The sequence below is a fragment of the Ischnura elegans genome, chromosome 11, assembly GCF_921293095.1.
Source record: "Ischnura elegans chromosome 11, ioIscEleg1.1, whole genome shotgun sequence".
Classification (NCBI taxonomy): Eukaryota; Metazoa; Arthropoda; class Insecta; order Odonata; family Coenagrionidae; genus Ischnura; species Ischnura elegans.
Genome location: NC_060256.1, coordinates 102,531,318 through 102,550,754, shown reverse-complemented (window position 1 = coordinate 102,550,754; position 19,437 = coordinate 102,531,318). Strand labels below are relative to the sequence as shown.

The 19,437-nt window shown below is 38.4% G+C and overlaps 1 protein-coding gene across 1 annotated transcript in view; it reads right to left on the bottom strand.

Moving 5' to 3' along the window:
• Positions 1-19,437, bottom strand: part of LOC124168126 (intraflagellar transport protein 81 homolog) — a 328,055-nt gene that overhangs the window by 13,050 nt on the left and 295,568 nt on the right. The window contains exons 10-11 of the mRNA XM_046546249.1: positions 16,328-16,443; positions 12,918-13,051 (exon numbers count right to left, since the gene is read on the bottom strand). Of these exons, the coding sequence (XP_046402205.1) occupies positions 12,918-13,051; positions 16,328-16,443 (250 nt within the window). The remainder of the gene's footprint in view (positions 1-12,917; positions 13,052-16,327; positions 16,444-19,437) is intronic.

The following is a 19,437-nucleotide window of genomic DNA, read 5'->3' as shown; positions in this document are numbered from 1 at the left end:
TTGAAAAGCCAAGTTGATGCATTATTTATAGCTTTATATTTAAGAAAGCCTTCAACACAGTATTTCACGACAAATTTTTATTAAAATTACAGTCATGCAGATTAAACGAAAAAGTAGTACACTAGGCAGTATACAACTTCCTGAGTGACATCAGGCATCCCACAAGTAAGGGTAATAAAAATACAAAGGAAGGCTGTGGGGTTCGTCAAAAAATGCTACGGGCATGTAAACAGCATTACACAGATGTTAAGTGAATTAGGCTGGGAGCCGCTAGATACTCAGAGGGTGCGTACTAGGCTTAGATTGCTTGAACAATTGAAAATAGTAAAGATGTGCGAATAGTATCCGCGAATACTCGAATACTAGAAAGTATTTGATGTTCGAGGTATCGAATAGTTACGCGAAAAGTACCGCCTCGAATACTTTGAATTTCGCGTTGTACACTGTCGCACCCACGTCGTTGGTAGTTGACTCGAAAAAATGTAGAGAACTCTAGTCATTTAGTGCATGGAGCGCCGTTTTACGCAAGTTGACGAACTACATCAAATTCGCGGGTTAGAGCGGTGAAAAGAGTTCGACGTGAGGAACCTAAGTTGATCCGGGTGGAAAAATCCAAAAATCCCCGGTTTCCCCCACCAGGAGAACCTCAGTGCCGTGGGATAGTAACTACGTAGGACAATTCCCAAAATCCGCTTCCCCCTCCATCCATCAGCCCCTCCTCCAATGCTTTCCTCCTCTTCGAAATCAAACAAAAGGCCCCAGCTCGCACAGGTTTCGTATAAATGGGACGAAGTGTTTACCATGTGTCATTTATGGCTAATAAGGACAGGCACTTAGTTTGAATCTTTTCCAAGAGATGAAACTACCATAGGGAGAAACTCAGTGCTGTGGGAAAGTAACATTGGCGCATTTCCCACGATCTGCTATCCCCCTCAATTCAGCACTCGCCTCAACCACTCCGACCCTTTCCCCTTCTCCGAAATCAAGCAAAAGGTCCCAGTTTGAGCAGGGATCATATTCTGAAGACCTTAGCTTCGAAAAAAAAAAATCAAGTTACACGAGAACAAAAGAAATGTGTTTCACCCCCCCCCCCCTTTCTCACCGACTGACCTTTTTCAGCCTACCTGCTTCAAAGTTCCCAGTTTCTGCAGGCCAACTGCGGCATGAATCACCTATTAGCCCAAAAGGTGTCCAACAATGACTTTCGGCTATTGATATTTCACCTTTATTGGATTGAAATAATAGTAACGTGCGCATAATTTAAAAAAGAACAAGACCAATCGCGACGTATTTCTGACTCTATTTAAGCTTTTTACGCGAGGAAATAAATGTCAAAATAGGACGGAGACTTGGCATTCTGGCGAGACTCAATATGAGCAGCAGAGCTTCTCGGAAGTTGATGTGGTATTTTTTTCGGAAAACATACATCAAGCTACAATTTATGTGTGGTGATATAAATATTTATTGTTACTAGGGATGAGTCGATTCCACTTTTTTTCGATTCCGATTCCAATTTCGATTCCGTCAAATCGATTCCTTCAAATCGATTCCCGATTCTCGATTTCGATTCCATCGATTCCAATTCCACCTACAGGTGGGATTTTGATTTATCTGTAGCATTGTGTCATTAAAATTTAAGAATTGAATGGAATAAAATAACTAGGGATGGACGGATCCAGGATTTTTGGAGCCTGATCTTTCGAATCGGATATTTTCGACTCCAAATGCATTTTCAAATTCCTGCCATTAAACAAAGTCATTATTCAAGTTTATTCAGGGTACATACAATTAATACAATGCTTTTTAGATTTTCATAAACATATTAATATTTTTATAAATCAAAAATCATTTTCATAGGCTTTCAAGTTGTTTTTTTAAAAACATCTTTACATGCTCAGGGCCTAAACTGTTACGCTTGGGTTTGGAAATGAAAAAAGGAAAAACCTTAGGATGAACCACTGACCAGTGGCATAGCGAGAGGACCCCCCAAAATATAAAAACACAATTACTTTCCTTCGCAAAAGGAAACAAAGTATTTAAAAATCATGAATTTACAAAAATGAAAAAAATGAATATTTGAAAAATGAAGTTTTTTCCATTATGAAGGGTGTTAAAATTACTTTGAAACCCTTTCCTTTGTACCCTGTTGTTTAAAAATTTCCCCCCTTGGTTTTGGACTCCCCCTTAACAAAATTCCTGGCTACCCCCTTCCCACACGGAAAATAGATATCTATAGATATCTATATATTGTCTATTTTCATCTATGAATAGATGTATATCTAATAGATGTCTATTAGACATCTATTAGATGTGCAGGTCACAAGGGGCGATTTTGGATACATCTCCGAAAGTGTGTTTTAAAACGCGATTCATTAGCTATGGAAGCGATATAACATTTCATTTAGGGACAATTTTTTTGGTTCCTTACTGGAGTGATGGCGGACTTGAAAAATTTTGCGACGCGTAGAACGATGCGTGGCGACTATGCCAACTGTATCTATATATTGTCTATTTTCATCTACGAATAGATGTATGATTCCATTGAATGGGCCTTAGTTTGGCTGTAATTAATTTATTTCCGAGTCGTATTTTTAACAATCGTTATATAATTTCAAAAAAGCTCTAATTCTATAACAGGATCAGTTGGTATAGTGGTGAGCGCGATTGGCTATGGAACGGGGAACACATGTTCAATGCCATGTCGTGGTATTTTTTTTGTAGTTTTCATTTTGATCATACGGCGACAATTTTTTCACTAATGTTAATTGCATCAAGCATAGGCATGAGAAAAGTTTTTATAGATATAGATAAGTATAAAACAGATACTTAAATATCTAATAGACATCTACAGTAGACATCTGATAGACATCTACCGTAGATATCTATTAGAACTGCTGCTATTTTGACAATAATATATCTAATAGATATCTACGATAGATGTCTATTAGATAACTATTTATCTATCTGTAGATATCTACTAGATATCTAATAGATGTTTATTTTCTGTGTGGGTTGCCATCGACTGAATTCAAATTCATCGACTGGATTCATGCTGGATTTTCGTATTTTTCCGCGCTCATCTATTTTACCGTGATTATGCGGTGATTTTTTTCTAGCATGAGCGATTTATTTAGAGTCATGGACATGCCGAGGACTGCCAAGGAACATGGTGAGTCGGAGTCAAGGTGATCAGCGCGCCGCGTAAGCAACTTCTCCGGGCTCCATTCGGCCTGCATGAGGCCGCGGATATATGACTACGAATCTGGTGTTATCATCGAGTTGAATCACCAGCGACTTGTACGCATATTAGAAAAAAGATTCTCCTTTTTTCGGATGACCTCGAAACTCAAAATGTGCGCACAGGAGGCTCATTGTCGAAACTCCGATTGTCATTCTCTTTTGACATAAAATAGCACCAGATAAATATCTTTGAATCGACATCAATATCATCCAGCCGCATGTCGGTATATAGGCTCCGGGATATCTGGATTACGATGCAAAATAATGTTGTTCCGTTAGGAAAGAATGCTTTCACTCATGATCATGACAGGGGAAACACTTCCTCGGTTCTTTCGCTGTTCCTCTGTGGAAACTGACCTTGGAATGGATTACAGAAAGAATCTTCTAGTGAACTGTGCAAATGACCCAGACGGCACAGAACCCTCCGTATCTAATTCGTATGTACATAGTACCCATTGACTAAGGGGATACTGTGCCGCTCCGTCGCTTTTCGTCAATGGATATTTTCCATTCGCGGCCTGTCGACGAAGCGCGTATGCAGCATGTGAATGTCCGCTACTAAGCACGTACGATTGGATACGAAGCACGCAGGAACACAGCACTCAGGCTAATCTCAATCGATTAGGTCGAAATTAGATATATCGTAACTCGCACGATCGAAAAATGTATCGAACGCAACACAATCGATAGCTACCGACCGTAGAGAGAACCTTGATACGAATCATTATGATTTGTAAGTTCTCAATAGGTAAATAACACCATATCATGAATTCTAATTACCATGAAAGACTCACGACCGACAAAGTTTTTGTCGGTTGTGAGTTTTTCATGGTAATTAGAATTCATGATATAGTATTATTTACCCATTGAGAACTTACAAAACTTATTCGGCCCCTTAAATAACTGCGAAAAATGAGATTCTCAAGGCTAATTCACGCATCCCCAGCATCCAGCATTCTTAAGTGGCTGGTACTTACTTGGAAACCTTGAGATGTTAATAAGAGTAAATTCTTATTAATTTTGACACTAAATAAGACATCACATAGCCCACTAGCATTAAAAAGCTTACCCTAAAGCCTGACGAAAAAAAATTTTTAAATAAAAATTGCCGATGAAACAGGATTGCTGACACATCTGCTATTAGTACGATCGAATTCATCAAAATGCAAGCAAAAATTAACGTATAGTTCAGTCTCAGCTACTAAAACTTACTCATATCAGGCGCTAAAGTATTTGAAAAATTATTTGGGATGAGTAAAAGTCTCTAGGTCACTGCAGTAAATGTATCAACCTATTAAAAATATGAAAGTCCTGCCAAATCACCAGCATAAACACTTGTAAAATAAAACATGTTATCTCTTAGATAACACCTCTGATTTTATACTTACTTTGCATGAAGTCACCACCACAAGAAATTTTAAAGAGGCGGGAAAGAAAAAACCCACAGAAATACAATACATATATTATGTATTTTCTATTGTCAACCACAATAATATTTCCAATTTTCTCTTCTATCCCACATCTAATTTAGCGAAACTATTACTCTTATTCTCTTTCGAATAGAAAATTATTTAAAAGAGGACTGGTCGATACATAAAAACTATCTTCAATACTTTCTCCGCTGAACGTCCACTATCACAGCATCAACTTGCACAAATCAAATCCACATCCACAAATATGTCACTTCTGCCACAATGTCTGTATTATGTATTTTCTATTGTCAACTACAATAATATTTCCAATTTTCTCTTCTATCCCACATCTAATTTAGCGAAACTATTACTCTTATTCTCTTTCGAATAGAAAATTATTTAAAAGAGGACTGGTCGATATATAAAAACTATCTTCAATACTTTCTCCGCTGAACGTCCACTATCACAGCATCAACTTGCACAAATCAAATCCACATCCACAAATATGTCACTTCTGCCGCAATGTCTGTCTTCTTGGCGACAGGTAACAGTGAAGCAATGGTACCTTCCTCCAATCTGGGCACCTTCAATTCAGCAAGAATTTTCTCCTCGTCCAAGGCCACAGATTATTTTCTGATATCACAAGGTGTGATGTGAAGCTCACACACCTAAAATTAATAAATAATAAAATACCATGTAACTTATTAGGTCAAATCATTTCCAATTTTTGGTATTTCTGCATGAGAAATCAAATTACTAGGCTCGTAAATATAGTAAATATTTGTATGCCTGATATTTTTATTGTTTTAAACTATAGCATAAGATAATTTGAAATGATGAAAGCCGACGTGTAATACACCATAGGGCAAGCTAAGAAGCAATATTCGATCCTATAAACTTGGCAGCTTATTCCTAGTTTCTCCTTTAACCACACGTTCACCGAATGAATTAATACAAAAAAGACAACTAAAATGCAAGAATTTTCAAAAGAATTGCTGCTACAATATTTTGAATCACCATTTTTAGTACTGAATAGTACTATAGTACTTCAGTACTGAATAGTTCGGGATGTTGATGCATCAACATCCCAAAGCCACTTCTAACTTAAAATTATATCCAAATAATTACAGCGAGAAAGAGTACATACCTCACAGCTTTTCGTAGGGGTGAAATGTTTTCTTCTTATCGCCCAAATGCACTTCTTCTTCAACTCAGGATCTTTTGGAAAGCTAAAACCTTGAACCATGTCCCGGAGTTTCTATTACGTCATCCCGACAATAAACACACGAAAGGCATTTTTAACAAAAATATCTCACAAACACGTTTCTGAAGCCCAGTGAATGAAATTATAAAGAATAAGGGAAACTTCACTATTACCAGACACTCTATTTTTCACAAACTTAACCACAAAAATCCCTGAAATGTGGTAAGACGTTACGTAAACGACGCGATCTCCAACGGCGTGTGCTAGCTTGTGAAGACATGTGATCTTTCTAGGAGGATATGGCACCATGGCACCAGATGGCACCACCGGCGAAAGAAAATAGTCCCAGACCGAATACAGTTTTATCGATGAGATACAATTTTATCGATGCATATGAATTTGCCAGTCCTCTTGCATCTTTTTTCGTCATTAAAGGAAATAAAGAAACAAAACCTTTTTAGTAACTTCCTAAGCGCGATTTTTGTATCTTGATGGTCCACCCTCGTATTCAGGTACAAAAACTTCCTGTGCCGTCTGGGCTGGCACGTGGGTTTTGCGACGAACATGCCTAAGGAGACCTTCGAAATGTACTCTTTCTCGGTGTAATTATTTGGATGCAATTTTAAGTTAGAAGTGGCTTCGGGATGTTGATGCATCAACATCCCGAACTATTCAGTACTGAAGTACTATAGTACTATTCAGTACTAAAAATGGTGATTCAAAATATTGTAGCAGCAATTCTTTTGAAAATTCTTGCATTTTAGTTGTCTTTTTTGTATTAATTCATTCGGTGAACGTGTGGTTAAAGGAGAAACTAGGAATAAGCTGCCAAGTTTATAGGATCGAATATTGCTTCTTAGCTTGCCCTATGGTGTATTACACGTCGGCTTTCATCATTTCAAATTATCTTATGCTATAGTTTAAAACAATAAAAATATCAGGCATACAAATATTTACTATATTTACGAGCCTAGTAATTTGATTTCTCATGCAGAAATACCAAAAATTGGAAATGATTTGACCTAATAAGTTACATGGTATTTTATTATTTATTAATTTTAGGTGTGTGAGCTTCACATCACACCTTGTGATATCAGAAAATAATCTGTGGCCTTGGACGAGGAGAAAATTCTTGCTGAATTGAAGGTGCCCAGATTGGAGGAAGGTACCATTGCTTCACTGTTACCTGTCGCCAAGAAGACAGACATTGCGGCAGAAGTGACATATTTGTGGATGTGGATTTGATTTGTGCAAGTTGATGCTGTGATAGTGGACGTTCAGCGGAGAAAGTATTGAAGATAGTTTTTATATATCGACCAGTCCTCTTTTAAATAATTTTCTATTCGAAAGAGAATAAGAGTAATAGTTTCGCTAAATTAGATGTGGGATAGAAGAGAAAATTGGAAATATTATTGTGGTTGACAATAGAAAATACATAATATATGTATTGTATTTCTGTGGGTTTTTTCTTTCCCGCCTCTTTAAAATTTCTTGTGGTGGTGACTTCATGCAAAGTAAGTATAAAATCAGAGGTGTTATCTAAGAGATAACATGTTTTATTTTACAAGTGTTTATGCTGGTGATTTGGCAGGACTTTCATATTTTTAATAGGTTGATACATTTACTGCAGTGACCTAGAGACTTTTACTCATCCCAAATAATTTTTCAAATACTTTAGCGCCTGATATGAGTAAGTTTTAGTAGCTGAGACTGAACTATACGTTAATTTTTGCTTGCATTTTGATGAATTCGATCATACTAATAGCAGATGTGTCAGCAATCCTGTTTCATCGGCAATTTTTATTTAAAAATTTTTTTTCGTCAGGCTTTAGGGTAAGCTTTTTAATGCTAGTGGGCTATGTGATGTCTTATTTAGTGTCAAAATTAATAAGAATTTACTCTTTTTAACATCTCAAGGTTTCCAAGTAAGTACGAGCCACTTCAGAATGCTGGATGCTGGGGATGCGTGAATTAGCCTTGAGAATCTCATTTTTCGCAGTTATTTAAGTGGCCGAATAAGTTTTGTAAGTTCTCAATAGGTAAATAGTACTGTATCATGGTAATTAGAATTCATGATATAGTATTATGTACCTATTGAGAACTTAGAATTCATAATGAATCATAACATTCTCTCTACGGTTGGTAGCTATCGATTGTGTTGCGTTCGATACATTTTTCGATCGTGCGAGTTACGATACATCTAATTTTCGACCCAATCGATTGAGATTAGCCTGACTGCTGTGTTCCTGCGTGCTTCGTATCCTATCGTACGTGCTTCATAGCGGACATTCACATGCTGCGTACGCGCTTCGTCGACAGGCCGCGAATGGAAATTATCCATTGACAAAAAGCGACGGAGGGGCATAGTATCCCCGTAGTCAATGGGTACTATGTACATACGAATTAGATACGGAGGGTTCTGTGCCGTCTGGGAGGCGTACTCAAGTAAAAATTTCTCCCTTGGAACTTGACTGAAACTGGGCTGAAACTACCTTGAAACTCACTGTCTTGCTTCTATACTGAAACTGCATTGAAATTGAAACAAACCAGTGGAGTTTGGAAGAGGGATGGCAGTGCAGTAGCAGTGCAATTAAGAACCTCAGCTACTCCAATGAAACTCCCTTGGCTGACTAAACTGAAACTCCCTTGGCTAGCTACACTGAAACTCCCTTGGCCACTAACTAGACTGAAACTCCCTTGGCTACCAGCTAGACTGAAACTCCCTTGGCCAGCTAGACTGAAACTCCATTGAATAGCTAGGCTGAAACTCCCTTGTATGCCTGGCTGAAACTCCCTTGTTTGGCTGAATACATTTCCCCTACCCAATCCATTAAAATTCCCTTGTCAAATCATATGAAACACAGTAAATTAACAACTTGCGCAACCCAGCCAACAGTGGATGATCACATAACAGATTGCATGCATGATAAGAGATAAAGGGTGGATAGGTGATTGCGATCAACAATAGTTATTATAACTGCAATGACCACAACATTTTTCAAGGCACAATTTATTAGAACATGAAAATAAATCAATAAATTAATAACTGTTAAAAGCACATACAAAAATATTCCAAACGAAAGAGGTCATGGAAGTTAGATGCTCCTGAAAAAGAGAAGAAACATGACTGATGAGAGTCACAAACGACTTAACTCAAAATCAAATTAGCAAAATTGCACATGAGAAACTCTCCTTTACTTGGCTTATTAGTTATATGGTGCATCAATGTGAACCATTCAAATTATAAAAAGCAAAACTTAAATTATCACTGAGGAAGCATACGCTTTGCGTCATAGTTAAATGAAAAACGAAGCGATGACTCGTTACTTAGGCAATGTGTGAACTCCAAACGAAAACCACGTAAGATTCCAAAACATTCAGCAGTAACTAATAAGTATAAGCAGTGAATATACATTGCACTACAGCGAAACCCACCCGCATTCCTTATTTCTTCGAAAGCCCGCTCGAGCTCACCGAGTCCGGTCCTCCGCAGGATGACCAACGGACGGCGCGGCATCCGCGGCATTGATGACCGGTCGGTGCGGGTCGGTGTATTATCCTCCTCGTCCGGGGTATCCATGAGGCAGGAAAAGTGGACAGCAGTCGCCAACGCGTTGAAAGAAGAATTCGTTATTGGCTGCATAACCCCCGAAAAGGAGCTTGAAATCCTTAGACGTGCCTGGATTAAAACACGAATTCAATGTCAACGTTCTCATGGCTAAACATGGAAGGAATAAACATGCCATCAGAGAAGTTAAAATGCTTACCTCCAATTATGACTGCAGTCACCACCACCGACCTCGTTCTCCCCTTCACCTTAATTTCGATTAATTCTTGCCGTTAACAACTGTCGAAGTACCGGGAAAATATTTATGCCATCAATCTTTGCATGCCAAAACCCACGCTCACCACTCGTCTTTCGCGCCTAGCAACTTGAGAGAAATAACGGCAACCGACAGCTTGACGCGCGGGAAAAGATATACGTGTTGCCAAAAGCTAAATTTAAAAAATACATTGCCGCTGAAAACAGGTGTCGCGTATATGTCGGGTAGAAGGGTTCCGTATGTTGGCAAAACTTACGGTGGGTAGCACACGCGCAGCAAGGGAGAAGCAGTTCAAATTCATGAGGGAGAGGGGATACCCAAATGCTGCAGCAGCTCTGTGGCAGGGTAGTAAAGGCATACGGCAAGAGAGATGCAGTGGAGCTATAAATTCGACCTGGCCTGAGGCTATTGTCCAGTTCAGTATCAGTGGAGCACACATACAGCAAGGGAGAAGCAGTTCAAATTCAATGGACTTGCAAGGGAGAATGGCATCAGAGTTTCAGTTGAGTGCTCTTTTTCTTGTTGAGGACAAGGCAGTGCAGTGACAAGGTTGTTTCAAGGTAGTTTGAGCGCATTCAGTGGAGTTTCAGCCCAGAATCAGCTCTGTTTCAAGGGAGAAATTTTTACTTGAGTATTCTCTGCGCGGGCAAGGCTGACACCGCGGCTGCGGCCGCTACATACCTATAGGTATGTAGCGGCCGCAGGCATATGTAGGCCTATATGCCCCAAACTTATCGTCTAAAGCCCGTATGACACTTCCCAATTTATTGGCCAATCCATTGGATATTGGGTTGTGGATCCACTGACACACACCAATTTCTAGCCCAATCTCCGTTTCACAATATTGGGCACAATTTCTTGGCCAATCTACATTTTAGAACGGGTTCTATTTTCTCGAGGCCAATCTCCAATCAGAACTCAGTCTTGTCGACTCCTAGTGGCTAAATCTAGAAGCTCTTTGCAAAACATTTCACCTCGGAATTTTAATATCATATATAAAAACTTTAGAAGCATAGCAATCCATGGAATAGCTCAAATAATTAATATGTACTTTGAGAGAACATAAATTCACAAACATCAACTGTCTAAAGTGGGTAATTCGGAAATAACATTTCGGATATTTAATGAATAAAAACGTCGTGATTATCCTCGATTGCGTCTATATTTTGTTTAAATTACAATTATTAAACTATTTTTCATGATTTGAGTGCTAAAGTTTCGGGTGAAAGTCCCAATTGATGACACAATCTCTGTTTATTCGATGAACATATTCCAGCCAAAACGAGCCGCTACGTTATCTTGGCTCACCTATGAGATCACAATTTCCTATCTCTCATCATTCAAGGAACTCACCCGAATGAAATTTCGAGCAATTCGAGAATATCTTTGCAGCCCCTCGAAATAGTTATTAAATTTACAATTGTTATGCCACCTACCATTCTGTAGCTCATTGGCAATCAATCTGCGTCTTGAGATGCTCTTTTGTCATTTTGTGTTATGTGGCGTTCTCTAGTGGGATATTAGAACACTACAACGGCCAATATTGGTGTAAATATTGGTACGTGTCGAACGATGCCTTAAAGCCCAATATTTTAACCAAAATTGCGCGCCGATATATTGGCCAATAAATTGGAAAGAGTCATACGGGCTTTAAGCTCAAAACATACATCTTCCTGGAATTAATGGAATCAGAATCGACTTTAGGCGATCAATTCTCGATTCCGATTCCATGCCCGAGAATCGGTGGAATCGAGAATCGACATTTGGAATCGACTCATCCCTAATTGTTACAGTCACAGACAAAGGGATATTTTCTCAGGATATTTGGTTTCTCCCTGATAGCAATTCCAATTCATCTTCTTATCTCGTGAGAACTCCCAAAGATGGACTGAAAATAATTGAAGAAAATCCGGTAATGAAGAGCTTGTATTTTGCAAAATGCCTCAGATTGTCAGCTAGCACTTGGCAACAGGAGTGGGGGTAAAGCGATGTTAGTTGAATTAATTATATGCCCAATTGTTTTCATAAAATTAAAATATTCATTAATCAGATAAATTCCTCTTCGAATCCTTTGAAGGAAATCAAAATTACTCCCCAAAATCTTGTGTTGCCTGTTGCATAGGCAACCGAGTCAAACATTCCAGCATTAATCGTTTAGTATTTGAGGTATTCGAAATTCGAGGTATTCGAATATTCGAGCAATGATTTAATATTCGAATTCAATATTCGAGTTCGAGAAATCTGCTATTCGACCCATCTCTAGAAAATAGATATCTTTAGGAGCAACACGAATGCATGTCAATGACAAACCTCTCCTGCATTCCATGGTGAAATGAAAAGTAGAAAAAATTACTATTTATAGGTCAGCTTTGTATAAAATCGGAAAATGATTCCCAAAAGATAATTTTAAGTTATTTTTATAATCTTACCGCCTCCAGTAAATTGCTTTTTAATTCTAAAGATCCGATAAATGATATGGAAAAAAGTAGTGTTTATTTCTTGATATGTAACAAAAACTGTTTTAATTGTTGCCATGTTGGCCAAACTGGAAGGAAATTTTATTCAAGAATTGATGAACATAAAAAATCATTTTTAAATGACTTGGAACAGAATTTTTACCGAAGCGGACAGAGGAGGTATGAACCAAAAGAGGGACAAAGCCTTACCTTGGGGAAATATGGGTCTTCTAAGAGGCAATTCAAACGTTCATTCCACAAAGAAGTTGCTAGGAAAATCTCTCCAAGGGATAGGGAGGAGAGAAGAAGGGAATGAGGAGACGGAAGGACTGTTAAGGGAGGCATAGAGTGATGCTGTTTTGCCTCAAATGAGAGTTTGTCTAGGGTGTGGCATATGACCATCTACGTCATTTGAAGGAAGACTCACTTGTAAGAAGGCAACGGTAGTAGCAGTAGTATTGCAGGTACATCGACAGTGCAGATCATTCTGCACCCCAATCTTTCAAAATTCCTAAATAAGTTTTGTCTACAATAAATTAAACAAGCTAAAATATAAATTTGTAGTATTCTAAAACTCCTATGAAATGCAAAAAAAATTATGACTGAATTAATACAATCAGTGTAATCATCTAGTGCTTCATTAATAATACCAGTTCGATTAAAATTCTTCTGTACAGCTCCATATAATTATTACATTCATTTAGAATATGGGTCTGTTGCAATTTCAACATTTGGGGGAATTTTTTCTTTGGTAGAAAGGAAGGACTGTGTTATGCCTCACCTAAAGGTGGAGTGGGGTAGCTGGCTTTCCTGCGACAGCCTCTGATGCTGCACAGCAATCACGTGCAGCCTTGCCTCGGCATTTGCTTGCTCCTGTCTCACCCTAAGACACTCATCCCAAGCAGCGTGCAGCTCCTGCAAAGAGGCCAACATCCTGGTGATCCGGCACATTGTATTTCTTCTTATCTAGTGGTCAAGAGCAAATTTTGCAAGAGATTGTGTAGAAGAGGGGAAGGTGATTTTCAAGTAACTACAAAGTAACGGTAACTTGGCCGACTTGTTTGCTATATCTGTAAATGGTGTCAAAACAAGAGTTTTGTGCCAAAGTTAGGGCTAAAATAGTTGTGCTTTATGTGGAACATTTTTTTTTACCTGATGTGGTAGTGTGTATTTGGTGTCTGATACAAGACAAGGTTTTGCGGGATGATTGTGGGATGATGACAAGTGCTGAAGGATAAGTTTTTTGTCGGCAATCAGCCACACAAATTGATGAGCATGGTGAGGTTGGTATAGTTGTATAAATTGTTCTGTTCATTTTTTGAACAAGTCACTCCCTATGTTGTAAAATGAATGGTTTGTAGAGTTACCCACTGTTGTTAATTCTTCGTTTTACTGCCCACAACAACACCCCACAGCAAGTCAGCCAACATATTTCCCGAATCATTTTTTTCCATTCTTTCGGCATTTTGCTCCCAATATGTCTGTGTGACTGGGCGTTCAAATGATAGCTGTCGTTAAGCGGGTCCCCTTTCTTTCACATGTTTATATGTATTGCTACTGATGTGCTTTAACAAAGTGTCACATCTTTTGAATTAAAATCTTTTATCACAAACTTTGCACAGTAATACTCAGACTTTCACATAAAATCCTTCTCAGCTGAATTCACTTGCCCTGGTATGAACAGTCCCCAATGAAAAAATTGTATAAACCTGTTTCAAAATTTTATACAATTTATACAATTGCCATGGCACTAGCTTTTGGCATTTTAAAATTCCTATCCTTAGTTCGATATTTAAAGCAGGAACTATGATAAAAAAACAGTTCAACCCCAAAACACAACCTACCACGGTGGTGTTTTCAAACTGAGTGCCGGGTAGCTACGGAATAACCATAGTACTGTATAACTTACAAATTGGCCAAAATGTTTCATGTCGTTGGTTCCCTTTCCATACCCCTCACCCATGTGTTGAGGGAAGGTAGGACAGCAGCTAGATACAACAAAATTGCTTAGCTTCGATTACAGCTGTTGCCAATCAGTCAGGAAAGGCAGGGAGAGAAGTGCACTCCAGGGGTACACTAAAAAATGCCACAATTACAAAACATAATCAAAGAATTCAAAGAAACTTGAAATACTCTCTTCGATTCCCATTTATCGATCCTGAAACATCTAGAATGAAACGCTTTCTCATCTGAAGAATTAGATATTAGATTTGGCCAATGTCAATATAACTTTTTTGCATTTTAGCTCAGAGAGCCAATATTTGTGCTTTCAAATAACCATATGTGTCTATGGATATCTTAAAACGAATCGAATCACGCCGTTGGTGGTCACCACGGCGCCCATTTCAATCCGGCCCGGCGGTGCGACGTCTACGGCGTGAAATTCAGGCAGTGATACTTTGAGGCCGCTTTCTGACCAAACGAATTTTCGCCGGCCGCCGTTCACGTCACGGCGCCGTGAAATTCTGGCCGCTTTCAGACGAGACGACTCTCTGCCACGCTGTGGGCTGTGCCTTAAACGGCGGCCCGGTCCCAGCCAGCGGCCGTGTTTAAGTCAACGAAATTGTTACATTAGACCCACACTCAAGGTTTTCCTGTAACAAGTTATCCAATAACGCTGTCTCATGTGTCGCGGTGAGTCACCGAAATTACTGCTCGGCATTGGTGCGTACTGGGCACGTGAGCTTGTATTTCCGCTCTTCCGTGGCCACGTTAAATTTCTTTCCGCACGTTTTTAATTCGTAATATCTAATTCTTCAGGTGAGAAATCACCCCATTCTAAATATTTCAGGATTGATACATGGGAATCGAAGAGAGAGGCTGGGATAAATTTAACGGCAAATTCTGGCGGAGAAATCACTACAGTGCGCGATGTTACGCGGATGTGTTATGCACGAGAGTAAATGAGCCAATTGACCTTGTAATCGTGATGAGATAGAGAAAATGAACGTCGGCAATCTATAGCTGGAAGGACCATACATTGCTAGTGAAACGCTTTCCAAACTTTCATATTCAGTTTAATATTACCATTTATGTTTCCTATTTCTTCTATAGGGATTTTTTCAGTGAACTTAATTGGGTCCACACAACAGGCCAATTAAAGGAATTAAAAAAATTCTGAGATACATATGTATATTCAACAAAACCTAGAGTATCTAATTCAAAAAATTCATATTTTATTTAATCAGAGTACAGATTACCCTAAGCCCTTTTTGCAGATGGAAACCATGAATATGGACCGAAAAGGAAACCTATTGTTAGTTGTGATTGAGATTTTGATAATGCAATTGCATGAGGCACCCTCCATCAAGATTGTACCACCCACCCCATCACTGAAGCTGAATACATACTTAACTCAGAAGCAGTCTATGACGACAGCCATTGGTGTATATGTATTAAGATACCCAATAAGCATGGAATCGAAACCGACTCATGCGGATATAGAAAACATATCTGCTGTAGATCAGTAAGGTTATTGTTGCCACCAACATTTGGTCAGGATGCCAAGAGGCTGACATTAAGACTTTGACAAAGTTCATCTCGCAGTGATTCTCGTCAAACACAGAAATAATCTTGGTTTGCGTGAATTAAAATGAAATGCAGCTCTGTTTTTATTATTGCTACAACTGCTTGAGAAAGTGAGCAGGGTTGCTGCGTGCAGTTCATCATGAATGATTGACGAGTGGCTCCGTGGACAGGGACTCATCTGAGGGACCTCGGTTCAAATCCAGGGACACCCCAAATAAAATTCTCCAAGTGTGAGGAAAAGGAACTGGCCCCCTTAAATCAATGTGTGACATTCCTGCCTCACGCATGTGAATTAATTTGGCTGTGGCTTAGTCTGGGTTGAGCTCCACTCTCACCTATCAACACCACCAACCTTAGCATTGAATCACTGAGTATTTATAGACTGATGGGTGGTCCACTGGAGGCTCTGTGCTCATTGTGACTACGGCTAATAATAATAAACAGTTAATCATGTACCGTGAACTTGAAAATACTGATGAACCAGTGTATCTCAGAACAACATATGTATTATCATAGATTACAACAATATCAATTGAATATTACACCAATATCAGCCTGATCAATCATGGTATGTTCTTCCAAGATACAAAAAAGACTTCATCTTGCACATGAAATACTACATGTATATGATTGAATGCTCTTCCCTATTTTTAAGAACCGAACCTGCTCCACTTTGGTGACTTGAGCTTCAATTCCTGCTGTAGCCATTTCATGCAATCTCCTCTTCTTGTCGTGCGCACTCTTGACGTCCTGGTACTGCTCCCTCGACTCACGAAGCTCTACAAAGGAATAAGCAGTCAGGGTGATATTAGAATTTTTTCAATTCAATTTATTCAGTCACCATAAGCATATGAATTATGCATGGCTTTGTCAATAATATTACATGTTTACACTTCATGTAAATAAATAAAACATTATGCACAAAATCAAAACAATATGAAAAATACAAATATGTACATAAAATTTCCAAATTTTTGGGATTAACACATTTCAATTAGTTTGCATTAGAAAATCATCTACACTATAGAAAAATTTTCATAAAAGTATTTCTTTCATGGCACACTTGAATTTAAAGGAACTTTTGATATTTTTAATATAAGTAGGGAATTTATTGTATATAAGTATTCCCTGATGATCTATCCCTTTGATCGTTTTATTTACTCTGTACTGACTAACATGGAATGCATTTTGGCTTCTCGTATTATGACTATGAAGGTCACAATTTTTAATAAACATGTCTTGATTTTAATGAATGCTAACTTAAATGAAGGGCTTTTTTTTGCTGAAAATGCCAGCATAAAAATGTGGCTGAAAATACAATGCTTAGTAGAAATTAGGGATGGACGGACCCAGGATTTTTTTCTGATCCAGATTTGGATCGGATCCTTGATTTTTGGAGCCGGATCTTTTGGATCGGATATTTTCGGATCCAAATGCATTTTCAAATTCCTTCTATTGAACGAAGTGATTTTTCAAGTTTATTCTGGGTACATAAAATCAAAGGAATGCTTGTTAGATTTTCATACACATTTTAATATTTTTATACATTAAAAATCATTTTTATGGGCTTTCAAGTTTTTTTTTTTTTAAAACATCTTTGCAAGATCAGGACCTAAACTGTTACGGTTGGGTTTGGAAATGAAAATAGGTAAAATCTTTGGATAAACCACTGACCAGTGACGTAGCAAGAGGGGGTAGTCCAAAATATAAAAACACAATTACTTTCGTGAGTCATCTGTGATCCTAAGTCAAAAACAAGCGGCAGGCAGGGGAGTTTCTCCCTTAGTGACGTATTTTTAAAATGCTCCTGTTTGCTTTTCTTGTATGCATCGCGCCGTCACGTCGGTACCCCAGAGGTGAATATGGAAAAGAACCCGCGAGGTTTTTTGCTCCGGAGGGCGCGCTAAATTTACTGCCACGAGTGGGCATCCCGCGGCATTTATACTGCCTATAGTAATCGCTTATCAAATGTAGAGAAACGCATAGTTTTGAAGGACATACCTGGTTAATAGTCAATATCTGTCTTGCTGAGTAATTTCCATTACGCTTAGGACCTGATTTTTCAAAAATCATCTTCAGAAGCTAATATGAGTATTATTGCAATGGGGAACTTGCATGAATTTTTTTCATTTCACAGGCGGACAGAAAATTATTTTCTGAATACAACAAAGAAAATTGCATGTATATCTGAGTTTTCCTTCGCAAGGAATTCAATGATAAATGTAACGAATTTTAAAGCGCGGGAAACTCTCCCTCACCCCCCAAGCCACTGCCGACGAAGCCTCAATGACGTCAAAGGTGCCTAAACATCACGCGAAGCTATTGTTGTGATTGTTTGTAATAGTTGACAGCAGTTGTGAGAGCTTCGTTTGTTAGACGTGTTGATTATTTTATATTTAAAGATAAATATCCGATGATAGAGGCTTGGAAGCCCTCATATTGTGCATTATTTATAATATTAATATCTGAGTAAGGGCATAAAATATAAAACTGGAGCAGTTAATCCAAAAATTTTATAATACCTAAATAACATCGTTGTAGGAGTCTGAGCCACCCCCTATGAAAAAATTGTTTAAACCTGTTTCAAAATTTTATACAATCTTATACATTGCCATGGTAATGTATAAGATTGTATAAAATTTTGAAACAGGTTTATAGAATTTTTTCATAGGGGACGGCCATTGGAAGGGGGATAAGTTAATTGTAAGTTGATGTTATCGACGGCATATCATTCATTTAAGTATGTAATTAGAACGATTTTGAAGTTTACTAATGTCCGCTTAGCTTTTATATACAATAACTTCATCCGCTTATTCGTAGGTACCGGAGAATTCGTCGTTTAGGACTGTCTGTGCTTGTATTATGGGGTGAATTCCAGTCAATGCAACTTTTGCTCGCTGATTGGAAACATCTAGGAACATTTTTGTGCCAAAATAGTGTTATTTTCAACGTGACATCTCCCGTTAAGCTACTGCTAATAATCACAGTGCCAGTGGTTGTAATGCACAAGGTTTGACAAGGTTGAAAAATATCGGCCAAGAGTTATCAGTGTTCCATCGTGATTGAATTGTAAAAAGTGCTACTACGCTATCGATAAATGTCTACCAGTAGTGTAAAAATTGTCAGTGGCGTGCTAATCTCCGTTGTTCACCGTAGATATGACATTTCACGATCACGCTATTGAAATAAAAATTGTGTGTGAAGTTTGTTATTCCATTATTTCAACGAATAATAGTGAGAAAAGTCACCTGTGCCACTTGTGTGGGCTAATTTAAGGGTTAAAATCAGTGAATAAATAGTTGTTTTCATCATAACGAGTTCTGTTATTGTAAGTTGTACGTGATGAATGTAAGAATGTGACAGTGACATCGAGTTTTTTATAAAAGTATTTGCCTATTTCCCACTATATCTTTATGGTATACAGCTACTCCACTCAATTTATATAATGACATGATGGAATTCTCTCGGGTAAAATATTCCGGAGGTAAACGTCCCCCATTCGGATCTCCGGGCGGGGACTACTCGAGAGGGTACATCGGTCAAACAAGATAGAATGTTACAGATAGGAACATGGAACGTCAGATCACTTCGTACCTGCGGTAAGCTAGAGAACTTGAAGGTGGAGATGCGAAGAATGAACCTCGATGTATTAGGCATCAGCGAAATGAAGTGGCCCCAGGAAGGAGACTTTTGGAGTGGAAGCCACAGAATGATACACACGGGATCGCTAAATGGTAATGCTGGAGTAGGCATAATGCTTAGAAAGAGTGCCG